Source organism: Bos indicus, chromosome 3 (genome assembly GCF_029378745.1).
Source record: "Bos indicus isolate NIAB-ARS_2022 breed Sahiwal x Tharparkar chromosome 3, NIAB-ARS_B.indTharparkar_mat_pri_1.0, whole genome shotgun sequence".
Taxonomy (NCBI): Eukaryota; Metazoa; Chordata; class Mammalia; order Artiodactyla; family Bovidae; genus Bos; species Bos indicus.
The window spans coordinates 10090838-10104029 of record NC_091762.1 but is presented as its reverse complement, the minus strand read 5'-3'; the positions used below and the strand labels follow the sequence as shown (position 1 = coordinate 10104029).

At 42.1% G+C, this 13192-nt stretch overlaps 1 protein-coding gene across 2 annotated transcripts; it reads right to left on the bottom strand.

Moving 5' to 3' along the window:
- Positions 1-3678: 3678 nt before the first annotated feature.
- On the bottom strand, positions 3679-7740 carry CRP (C-reactive protein). 2 transcript variants are annotated; one of them, XM_019988381.2, is made up of 2 exons: positions 7513-7740; positions 3679-7275 (listed from the first exon to the last, which is right to left on the bottom strand). In XM_019988381.2, the coding sequence occupies exons 1-2, from the start codon at positions 7574-7576 to the stop codon at positions 6665-6667; spliced, it is 675 nt and encodes a 224-aa protein (XP_019843940.1). In that variant the 5' UTR covers positions 7577-7740; the 3' UTR covers positions 3679-6664. The 2 variants fall into 2 exon arrangements, with proteins under 2 accessions (XP_019843940.1, XP_019843949.1); XM_019988390.2 differs by having other exon boundaries at positions 7416-7555.
- Positions 7741-13192: the final 5452 nt, after the last annotated feature.

The following is a 13192-nucleotide window of genomic DNA, read 5'->3' as shown; positions in this document are numbered from 1 at the left end:
TGGCTGTAGCACATCAGGCTCTTCTGTCCTCCACTGTCTCCCAGAGTTTGCTCAAATTCATGTCCATCAAGTCAGTGATGCTATCTAGCCATCTCATCCTTTGCTGCCTTTTTCCTTTGGCCTTCAATCTTTCCCAGCATTAGGGTCTTTTCAAATAAGTCAGCTCTTCACATCAGGTAGGCAAAATACTGGAGTTTCAGCTTCAGCATCAGTCCTTCCAATGAATATTCAGGGTTGAATTCCTTTGGTATTGTTTGGTTTGATCTCCTTACTATCCAAGGGACTCTCAAGAGCCTTCTCCAACACCACAATCCAAAAGCATAAATTCTCCAGCAGTCAGTCTCCTTTATGGTCCGACTCTCACATCCATACATGACTATAGGAGAAATCATGGTTTTGACTATATGGACCTTTGTTGGCAAAAGGGTGTCTGTGCTTTAATCTGTCTAATGTAATGATGCTAAAGTTGAATAGGAATTTCATGTACAAGGCATTCTTGCAAACATATAATAATAAAATGAAAAGTTGGGAGATTGCCAGTGCCCCCAGAATGGTAGTTTACATGCTGTATGTATGGCATCCTGGAATGGCTTCTCCATGAGAAAATGTGTATGCATCCCCATACCCCCTCTCCTCCTCTAGGGGTGTGAGTACAACATATAAATTTTTACTGCATGTGGCAGTAGAAAGCAGTGGTTTGAAGCATGGGTCTTGGAGTCAGACTGCCTAAGTTCAATTCCAACTCTGGACAAGTTAATTAACCTTTCTGGACCTCAGTTTCCTCATCTGTAAAATGTGGACTATAAAATGATACTTGCCTCATAGGGTAGTCATTAAGCAAATAAATATGCCTAAAAAAACAGTGGAAACAGTGTCAGACTTTGTTTTGGGGGGCTCCAAAATCACTGCAGATGGTGATTGCAGCCATGAAATTAAAAAACGCTTACTCCTTGGAAGGAAAGCTATGACCAACCTAGATAGCATATTCAAAAGCAGAGACATTACTTTGCCAACAAAGGTCCATCTAGTCAAGGCTATGGTTTTTCCAGTAGTCATGTATGGATATGAGAGTTGGACTGTGAAGAAAGCTGAGTGCTGAAGAATTGATGCTTTTGAACTGTGGTGTTGGAGAAGACTCTTGAGAGTCCCTTGGACTGCAAGGAGATCCAAGCGGTCCATTCTAAAGGAGATCGGTCCTAGGTGTTCTTTGGAAGGAATGATGCTAAAGCTGAAACTCCAGTACTTTGGCCACCTCATGCCAAGAGTTGACTCATTGGAAAAGACTCTGATGCTGGGAGGGATTGGGGGCAGGTGGAGAAGGGAATGACAGAGGATGAGATGGCTGGACGGCATCACTGACTCGATGGACGTGAGTTTGAGTGAACTCCAGGAGTTGGTGATGGACAGGGAGGCCAGGAGTGCTGCAATTCATGGGGTTACAAAGAGTCAGACACGACTAAGCTACTGAACTGAACTGAAAGGCCTTAGAACAGTGAATGGAATGTGGTATGAGCTCACTATGTATAAGGTATTTTTAAGACCATCTGTGATCTGTCCTGTGTGACTAAGCAATTACCATTCTAGGAGTGGTGATGGAAACTTAGAGATTCCTTGTCTATGTGTATAAGAAGACATGGGTTGGATGTACTAAACTGAATGAGTCCTTAGATCCTGCACCAGAGGCAGACAAAGGGGATAGATAACTTGAGTCAATGTGTGCTAGATCCTTCTTTAAAGACCACCAACCTGCCTTCAAGGTTATTGGGAGCCACACATATCTCAGATAAGACTTCTGAGCTGCCAGGAAGACACTAAAGTGTTGGTTCTAAAAACATTTGGCAAAAGAGCTTGTGAATGGCAGACTCCTGGGCTCTAACTCCAGAGTCTAATCTGGTAGGTCTGGGGTCAATGAGTCTACAGTAAACACCTTGGGTGACAATGATGCTTGTAATCACCAGGCCAGGTTAAGAATCAGTTTAAGAATCACTGGACCAAGCTATCTAGGAAATTTGAGATAGGAATCTGCATTTTCTGAAGAAGAAAGGTAGCAAGCCCACTCAACCCACTTTCTGTTACAGGAGAAAGGAAAAGATAAATAGATAATATGGAGGCAGAGAATAACAAGGGAGGCATCTAGGCAAGTTCTGCCAACCCACCTGAGACTAGAGGTTGGCTGTCTTCAGATGAAATTATTTAGAAATCAACACAGCATTTTCCTTCTTTCCCTGGGAGTCTAAGGATCAGAAATTGATATTTTAAAAACCTGATTTGGGTAACTTTTTTTCTTTTTTGGCTGTGGGGCTCACAGAATCTTAGCTCCCTGACCACGGATTGAACCCAGGCCAACTGCCAGGGGATTCCTGGGTATTTTTGTTGGTGATGTTGCTGTTTTAATGATCTGGAGTCACTTACTTCTTTTTTTTCCCCTGTCAATCTTTACTTCCCTGGAGATCAAACTAAGTGATAGTGAGAAACATTAGGGAAAAAAATCACTGACTTACCATCCTACCTACTTTCTCAACTGGGACTCCAAATCTATTTCCATCAGGCCCAGTCCCATTTCCAAAGCAGCCTGCAGTCTCTCCTCCAAGCTCTGGATGGACCACAAGAAAGGGTCCTCATCCATTCATCTGGCTGGAGGCCACTCAAGATCACTGCGACCAGTGATCCAGTATTTTTCCCTGACAAAGGGAGACTTTATATACCTGATCTGTGCATCACCATGTTGCATCTTGTGCTAAGATGTTCACACTTGAGTCACTTCAAGCCAAGACTTGAAGACCTGGTTCATATTCTTACCAGCATGGCTATTTTCAGTCAGCAAAGGAAAGTGTCCTGTTGGGTAGCAGCCTCCAGCGTCTGCCTTTGGCTTTACATAGGCAATTGGTCTACCCCCAGTGTTTGGTCTATAACTGAACTACAATATCTCTTCATGCTACTAAGCTTCATGTCATTGATAGAAGTGTACAAATCTATCCTCTTACCCCCTTTGAAGGAAAGAAATGTTTATCATTTACTACTCATGTAGTAATCACTTTCCTCGTGCCTCAGACAGTAAAGAATCCACCTGCAATGCAGGATACCCAGGTTTCATCCCTGGGCCTGGAACATCCTCAGGAGGAGGGGATGACTACCCACTCCAGTATTCTTGTCTGGAGAATTCCATGGACAGGGGAGCCTGGCAGGCTACAGTCCGTGGGGTTGCAAAGAGTCAGACATGACTGATCGACTAACACTTTCACTTCTTTTTTTTTTTTTTTTTCGTAAGCATGTGCCCTCCATATAGCTTACATCATTTTCTCTCAAGGAAACCCTATATAGTAATTTTATTGTAGGTTTTATATCTCGTTTGGCCCCCTGTCTTCTTAACTTGAGCCTTAACACCTGATTTTACTTTTGAACAAACTGGATGCATGATCCCTGCTATTAAGGAGAACCAGTGTAAATGACATGGGTACATTAACATCAGCCTTACTGAATAATTGATCTTACTCTCCATTTGCTGTGACAAAGAATTGCTTAGAACTAACTTACCCAAACCAAAATCATCCTCTCTGGTAGATGTCATATAACATTTAATTGGATTATGTCGAACAACTCTATATAGTCCAATACCCCAGTTACCTTGGGATATCTTCTCTAACAGGATTACAGTGAAGAATCTTTAGGTAAGCTAAATTGTTTAAACATTCCAGAAATGCTTTATTGAGATTTTTAAATGTTCACTGAATGCAAATACCAGCTTTAAAAATTTCCCTGGCTAAAATGATCAGGACCAGAGGGTGTCCACAAAACTATGTGTGGCAAGGTACCAGTAATTGAATTCTGAGAAAAATATTAGCTCAGCCCACATCCCTAGGGAGTTGGGATAGCCTTCTATAATTAAGACATAACTCCTGACTGGATTCTTTAACTAGGGGGAAAAAAAATCAACCCTTCCTTCTTCCTAGCTGAATGTCAGGGTATATGTATCTGCCCTAATTAAAAAACAAAAAATATTTGCACTCGCCTATTTACCCAGGAAAATGTATCCTTCTTTTTTTTTCACACATTTTTAAAATTTATTTATTTGTCCATGTTGTGAAACATGTGGGATCTTAGTTCCCCAACCAAGGATCAAAGCTGAGACCCCTACATTGGAAGTGCAGAGTCTTAACCACTGGACTGCCAGGCAAGTCCTTATCCTTAACTTCTATGTTTTCAAATGGTTACCAAAAGTAAATTAGGAGAATCAATATTCATAATTCAACACTCATAAATTTATCGTTCTAATATTCCGAGCTTAATTTTTGGTTAAGATTCAGACCTTTCAACTGCAATCAACCCAGACCAATTCCACCAAATTGTATTTCAACGGTATATAATCAACCTTTGTTTGCGGACATCATACAAAGTTCAATTCAGCCGCTCAGTCGTGTCCGACTCTTTGTGCCCCATGGACTCAGCACGCCAGGCTTTTCTGTCCATCACCAACTCCCAGAGCTTGCTCAAACTCATGTCCATTGAGTTGGTGATGCCATCCAGCCATCTCATCCTCTGTCATCCCCTTCTCCTCAATAATAATAATAGCAGATAACTATTTTGAGAGTTTACTATGTGCCAGGCACTACCCTAGGTACTCTATATGCATGATCTCACTTGATCCTTTCAACAACTCTTTGAGCTAATTACTATTATTTCTCCTCACTTTATAGACAAGAAAACTGAGACAAAAATTCACATAGTAAGTTATAAAGCCAGGATATAAACCTAGGCAGGATGCTTCCAGAAACTCTATGCTTAACTAGTCTACTGATGCCTTCCCCAAAGTAACTATTTGATATATAGTCACAGGGCTAGTTCATACTTTAGTGTGACTTCTGTGGGGTAATTTCAACAGCTCACTTAGTACTAAAAGGCCAAGGTGAAGAACACCTTTGGAAGAAACCAACAGCCATCAACCTTGAGGGGTCTTTCTCTACAAGGGACTTAAGCAGCTTGGAAAGTGCATTCCAGCCATTGAAACTGACAGCAGATTCTTGGATCTCAATGAGCTTTAGTTTTTATTCCTCATATTGGAGGAATAACACAGTGAGTTTTTTTTAACTGAAGTATAGTTGCAGTACTCTATTATATGCTACACATATAATAGTGTAGGTGTACAATATAATGACTTAAAATGTTAAAGGTTATACTCCATTTATAGCTACTATAAAATATCAGCTATATTCCTCATGTTGTACAATATATTCTTGTGGCTTATTTTATACAAAATAGTTTATACCTCTTACTCTCTAGAGTGAGAGTTTTACATCCCCACGACTGGCCTCACACAAATTACCAGCTATCACAAAAGAGGGGTTGCATTCAACAGAAAAAAAATCCCTATTGGAGGTTAGAGAGCCATCAGCTATGTCACTGCAAGACGGGTAATTGTTCGCCTGAACTCACTGGGACTTGGTTTCAGAGGATTGTTAGAAACATTAGTCACCACTTGAAATGCAACCATCAGATAACAGCTCGGGTTCACTAATATAAACAGGGGCTTTACTGGTTCATGAATGTGCGAAGGTCAGGTGTAGATCTGGTTCCAGGCAAAGCAGATCCAGAAATTCAAACAGTGCAGTCAAGGCTCCACTGCTCTGTCAGTCCCTCAGTTCTGCTGGCCCCAGCTTGGCTTCTTTCCTCACAGTCTTTCTCCATGTGGTAAACAAGATGGCTGCTGACGGTCTCAGGCTAATACCCTCTCAGATGGAAATTTCAGCAGAAAGATGTCTCACTCCCAGAGTTCATAAATCAGTCCTGGGAAAGACTATAATTTGTCCAGCTAGGAGCATGTAACCATCTCCCCATCCTAAATCTCCAAACAAGTTCGGGCTACTCTGATAGTTCAGCCTGAGTCACACCCACTCTGTGGCCTGGCTGTGTTGGGGAAACAGGTGGGGATGCACGGTCCCATGTGGTTCAGATGGTGTTTGAGAAGAGTTTCCCAAAAGAACCACAAAATTAAGAAATCACTGTGAGCAAACAAAAACATGGTTATGTAAACGCTTGGCAGTAACAATTAAAGTAACTAACCAGATGCCTCCACTTTGCCCATGAAAAAATATAGGTTTTCTGTACTGGGCCTTTCTGATTGCCCTTCCAGGGTACTTTGAAAAAGTAAGGGAACTGCAGCACTAGGTTTCCCATTTTAGAAGACCTGGGCCAGTGTCATGACTCCAACACTAAAGAGCCCTGTGAATATGAGGAAGACTCTCCTACTTTCTGGGGGGTTCTTAGTAGGAAATTAGATATGAGACCAGCACTCCCTACTCAGCTCAAAGATTCACCTTTTGACTTAAAAAAAATCACTTCTCCTTGCTGGGTCCTAGTCTTCTCATCTAAGTGAGGGTAAGGGATTAACTCTAAAATAATCTAAGATAATCAACTTTAAAAAAAAAAAAAGAAAAAAAAAACAGGACATCCCAAAGCATCTGCAATCCTGATCCTGTTGGACAAAACTTTCCAATCTCCCAAGCCAGATACTTAAAAATTCCATCTGGTGTTGAGGAAGGTAGAACAGGGAAGCAAAAGCCTATGTTCACAGAGCAGGCTTGCAGAGGTGTGTACAGGGGTGGGGGAAGGTCCAGAGCCATAAGGTGGAATTGCCAGGAAGCACTTCTAGGACCACAGCCTAACCTCACTACCACAGCTGAGGCTTAATGAACACCTCACCCTTTGCTTCATAGTTCAGCGCCTGCCAGTTAAGGACATTAGGACTGAGGGTTGAACCAAGATAGACAGCATTAATCTCTTCCGGCGACAGCACAAAGTCCCACATGTTCACATCTCCAATGTCTCCCACCAAACACTGGTTTCTATCAAAGCCCCCAGCGAACGCATCCTGCTCCTGCCCCAGGATGATGCTGGCCTCTGTCCCCAGAATGGCTCCCTTCTCCAGACTCTTCCTCATCCGGGGTTTCCCATTCACCCAGAGCTCTGCAATTCCGGAGGTGGACTCCCAGCTGGCACAGATGTGCGTTGGAGCTTGAGTGTTTTCGGGACTCTGGAATAACACCTGCTTCCCATGCACTCCAAAAATATAGCCTTTACCCTTAGACCAAAATATGAGGATCTCGTTAGGTTGCTGCTTGGTGGCATAAGAGAAAATACTGTAGCTGTGGGTTCGGGCCAGCTCTGTGTAGAAATAGAGACACACGGTGAAGGCTTTGAGTGGTGTCCTTAACTGTGTTTTCAGGGATACGTAGGAATTCTCCGTCTCTTTGGGAAACACAAAGGCCTTCTTATGCAAGTCTGTGAGACAGAAAGCAGAGGAAAGATGAAAAGTTTCTCAGATCACAAAGATCTATTCCTGCATAAATAGAGTTTGGGATTGAGAAATAGACTGATTTTTCCTCAGTGTCATACACACACACAGACTTACACACACTCACCCGTGCTGGATGTTCCTCTGACTTCACCTTGTATAATCTTAGGCCCCACACCCATCACTCAGATCAAATCCTTGGCACAGCTTGGAGTAGCCCCTACCTGTCTGGCCTGAAACACTAGAGAAGCTGATCAAGACCAGGAAACACCACAACAGCCTCTCCATGGTCAGTCTCTGCCACCAATGCTTCTAAAATCTGGATTCACCCTTCTGGAGATGTCTGTGGCTGAAAGCTCAGCGACCAGAAGTCCTAGATTCTTTGCCTCAAGATCTGCTCCATCCTGCCTGGATTTATATCCAAGGCAGTGGGGGAGTCTGTGCCACACGTAAATGATTTTCCAATACTACCTTTCTCAGCAAGCGTCAGGGCTCTGGAAAGAAGGGAAGCAAAATAATTCTGGAACAGAGAAATCAATGTTGGTTATTTATTACAAGCTCCTGTGACTATGGGATCACCAATTCTTTATGCCAGGAAAAATGAAGAAGCTCCCTGAGAGTTCCACTTGGGTATTTATCTTGAGAAAATAATTTAAAAATCTTAATAGAACATGGCCATCTGAGAACATATCATAGTATATCTCTAGCACCCACTTCAGCCCAAGTCTTGGTGTTTCATGGAGGATAGCTTCTGGAGATGAACATCATTGCCGACCCTTTTCAGATGCCTCTGGTTCACAAATTGGGAAATGCCAAAAACAAACATGTCATCCACAGAGCCAAGGACAATTTTTTCTTAGCCAATTGAGTTTCATTGCAAAGAAATCTCTGGTCCAGTGAAATATGTAACTGATCACAAACTTACCATATGTCAGAGTTTCTTCATGTCAAGGTTCAGGGAAGAGTCAAGGTGATGTGCCCAGTCCTTCAGTTCTGTCTGACTCTTTGTGACTCTGTAGACTGCATCCCACAGTCCTATGGATGCGTAGTCCATAGAAAATCTCTATGGACTCCTCTGTCCATGGGATTTTCCAGGCAAGAATACTGGAGTGGATTGCTATTTCCTTCTCCAGGGGATCTTCCTGACCCAGAGATCAAACCCACATCCCTTGTATCTCTTGCATTGGCTGGGAAGCCAATCTTACTATAGATTCCTATTTAATCCAGTCTTCAAATGGCTATTTAGCTCCTCCTGTCTCCTCAAACCCCCAGAATCTCATCCATTCTTATACACAGCAATCACAGCTCTTTATTGAGAAATTAGAAGCAAACAGGAAAAAGCCACCGTATCTCTTGTAGCAGAGGCTTCTGGCAGCTGCACAATGCCCATTCTCCACTTCTCATCCCGTAAGAACAGCACTATTGGTTGAGCACACGGTCACCCAGTCAAATACTAAACTTCACAGCCTCCTCTGCAGTTAGGAGTGAGAATGTGATTACATTCTGGCCAATGAGATATGAACAGAAGGAATAAGGACATTTTCCAGGTTGCGCCCTTTAAAGACTTCTCTTGTGCTCTTCCTTTCCACTTCCCCTCCTGCCATCTGTCTACTATTCAGACATGATAATAGGAGCTAGAGTATCACTTTTAGACCACCATGGGTGAGATGCACATTTGAGGTTGCAGATAGATGGAACCTGGATAATTGACTATGGAACCACCGCATCAGCTCTAGACTAACTACCCCAACATTTCCTTGAAGGAGACATACTGTCCTTTGTTAAATCAAAACTATTAATGTGGTCTTCCTGCTATAAAATCCAAACTGACATCTTTACACATCCTCCCATCTCCAACATTCTGAATCTTTACTTACATATTCTGCCTCCCTCTTATGACAAAGGATGAACTGTCCATCTATATCTAAGGGCAACCTTTGTACTTCTGCAAAGGATCCCAGACCCTGTTAATCACTCAGAGTTTTACTTCCATCGGTATTCTATCTTTTGCATCATTAATTTCTTTGCATCTTTCCCCAAAACCAGACAAACATGCTGTAATATATTTAGTCTTTTACAGAAAGGAAAAAAGAAAGGAGGAAGGATCCCACATGTCAGACATCCCAAGATTCCACACCCCTTCAGCAACTGTTCATTGTTTCTGCTCTCATTTACTGGAAAACTCCTGGAAAGGGTTTTGTGTACTGACAATCTCTGTTTTCCCATCTCCTGTTTTCTCCTCAATCCATGCAAACAAGACTTTGGCCTCCACCACTCCAGCAAAACGAACATAAGCAAAAATCTCTCCTTGTCAGATTTAATCATTGATTTCTGGTTTGACTTCTCATCAACAACTGAGAACAACAGCTATGTGCCAGAATGCTTGAATACTGGCACACAGTTTTTTTAAAAAGTGAAATAGTTTTAAAGTTCTCTGCCTAATAGAAGTGGCCCTCACTTTCCCCTCTCTACGTCCTTGATTCCCAAGTGGAGACAAGAGATGGCGGTGCCTCCAAGGACATTGCTTGAGTCTCTCAATCTAGTCTTACTAGTTTCACCTCAGGTCTTCTGAAGTGAAGTTTATGACCCAATACACCCTCTTTTTACTTATTTTAGTTGGTTGTGTAATATTTACATTTCAATGAGTTTTCACAAATAGAAATCCCCCAGACAATGTGTGTCCAAACTGATTACTACTTGCCCTAAAATGAAATATCCAATCAGCATCCTTGCCTCAGGAACCACCCTCATACCAAAGGGAAGTATAGGTTTTTTATGGAAGGGGCAGCATTTAAGCTAAGACACAGGTAGGGAAGCAAGAGTTTTAAGACTAAGAAAATAATACGAGCAATGGTCACCACAAACTTCATTTTCTATTCTTCATTCACAAACTCCAAAAAAATTACTTGAACCTCTCGGTGCATGATAGTCCATTTTAGTGAATCAATATCTTTTCAGTCCCCAAATTTTATTGGTTTGCAAGACAAAACTCTGAGATATCCTTACTCTGTACCAATTGTACCAATTCACTCTCTTATTTACTCTCTATAGTGGTTCATTAGTGTATCTTCTCTACCTGATATTTCCCAGTTCAGTTCAGTTCAGTCGCTCAGTCATGTCGGACTCTTTGCGACCCCATGAATCGCAGCACGCCAGGCCTCCCTGTCCATCACCAACTCCTGGAGTTCACTCAAACTCACATCCATCAATTCAGTGATGCCATTCGGACAACTCATCCTCTGTCATCCCCTTCTTCTCCTGCCCCCAATCCCTCCCAGCATAAGAGTCTTTTACAGTGAGTCAACTCTTCGCATCAGGTGGCCAAAGTATTGGAGTGTCAGCTTCAGCATCAGCCCTTCCAATGAACACCCAGGACTGATTTCCTTTAGAATGGACTGGTTGGATCTCCTTGCAGTCCAAGGGACTCTCAAGAGTCTTTTCCAACACCACAGTTCAAAAGTATCAATTCTTCGGCGCTCAGCTTTCTTCACAGTCCAACTCTCACATCCATACATGACCACTGGAAAAACCATAGCCTTGACTAGACAGACCTTTGTTGGCAAAGTAATGTCTCTGTCTTTTAATATGCTTTCTAGGTTGGTCATAACTTTCCTCCCAAGGAGTAAGCATCTTTTAATTTCATGGCTGCAATCACCATCTGCAGTGATTTTGGAGCCCCCCAAAATAAAGTCTGACACTGTTTCCACTGTTTCCCCATCTATTTCCCATGAAATGATGGGACCAGATGCCATGATCTTCGTTTTCTGAATGTTGAGCTTTAAGCCAATTTTTTCACTCTCCACTTTCACTTTCATCAAGAGGCTTTTGAGTTCCTCTTCACTTTCTGCCATAAGGGTGGTGTCATCTGCATATCTGAGGTTATTGATATTTCTCCCGGCAATCCTGATTCCAGCTTGTGTTTCTTCCAGTCCAGCATTTCTCATGATGTACTCTGCATAGAAGTTAAATAAGCAGGGTGACAATATCCAGCCTTGACGTACTCCTTTTCCTATTTGGAACCAGTCTGTTGTTCCATGCCCAGTTCTAATTGTTGCTTCCTGACCAGCATATAGGTTTCTCAACAGGCAGGTCAGGGGGTCTGATATTCCCATCTCTTTCAGAATTTTCCACAGTTTCTTGTGATCCACACAGTCAAAGGCTTTGGCATAGTCAATAAAGCAGAAATAGATGTTTTTCTGGAACTCTCTTGCCTTTTCCATGATCCAGTGGATGTTGGCAATTTGATCTCTGGTTCCTCTGCCTTTTCTAAAACCAGCTTGAACTTCTGAAAGTTCATGGTTCACGTATTGCTGAAGCCTGGCTTGGAGAATTTTGAGCATTACTTTACTAGTGTGTGAGATGAGTGCAATTGTGCCGTAGTTTGAGCATTCTTTGGCATTGCCTTTCTTTGGGATTGGAATGAAAACTGACCTTTTCCAATCCTGTGGCCACTGCTGAGTTTTCCAAATTTGCTGACATATTGAGTGCAGCACTTTCACAGCATCATCTTTCAGGATTTGGAATAGCTCCACTGGAATTCTATCACCTCCACTAGCTTTGTTTGTAGTGATGCTTTCTAAGGCCCACTTGACTTCACATTCCAGGATGTCTGTTTCTAGGTCAGTGATCACACCATCGTGATTATCTTGGTCATGAAGATCTTTTTTTGTACAGTTCTGTATATTCTTGCCACCTCTTCTTAATCTCTTCTGCTTCTGTTAGGTCCATACCATTTCTGTCCTTTATCGAGCCCATCTTTGCATGAAATGTTCCCTTGGTATCTCTAATTTTCTTGAAGAGATCTCTAGTCTTTCCCATTCTGTTGTTTTCCTCTATTTCTTTGCATTGATCGCTGAGGAAGGCTTTCTTATCTCTCCTTGCTATTCTTTGGAACTCTGCATTCAGATGCTTAAATATTTCCTTTTCTCCTTTGCTTTTCACTTCTCTTCTTTACACAGCTATTTGTAAGGCCTCCCCAGACAGCCATTTTGCTTTTTTGCATTTCTTTTCCATGGGGATGGTCTTGATCCCTGTCTCCTATACAATGTCACAATCCTCCATCCATAGTTCATCAGGCACTCTATCTATCAAATCTAGTCCCTTAAATCTATTTCTCACTTCCACTGTATAATCATAAGGGATTTGATTTAGGTCATACCTGAATGGTCTAGTGGTTTTCCTTACTTTCTTCAATTTAAGTCTGAATTTGGCAATAAGGAGTTCATGATCTGAGCCACAGTCAGCTCCTGGTCTTGTTTTTGCTGATTGTATAGAGTTTCTCCATCTTTGGCTGCAAAGGATATAATCAATCTGATTTCGGTGTTGGCCATCTGGTGATGTCCATGTGTAGAGTCTTCTCTTGTGTTGTTGGAAGAGGGTGTTTGCTATGACCCGTGTGTTCTCTTGGCAAAACTCTATTAGCCTTTGCCCTGCTTCATTCCATATTCCAAGGCCAAATTTGCCTGTTACTCCAGGTGTTTCTTGACTTCCTACTTTTGCATTCCAGTACCCTATAATGAAAAGGACATCTTTTTGGGGTGTTAGTTCTAAAAGGTCTTGTAGGTCTTCATAGCACCGTTCAACTTCAGCTTCTTCAGCATTACTGGTTGGGGCATAGGCTTGGATTACTATGATATTGAATGGTTTGCCTTGGAAATGAACAGAGATCATTCTGTTGTTTCTGAGATTGCATATTCTGAGTACTGCATTTCAGACTCTTTTGTTGACCATGATGGCTACTCCATTTCTTCTAAAGGATTCCTGCCCACAGTAGCAGATATAATGATCATCTGAGTTAAATTCGCCCATTCCAGTCCATTTTAGTTCACTGATTCCTAGAATGTCGACGTTCACTCTTGCCATCTCCTGTTTGACCACTTCCAATTTGCCTTGATTCATGGACCT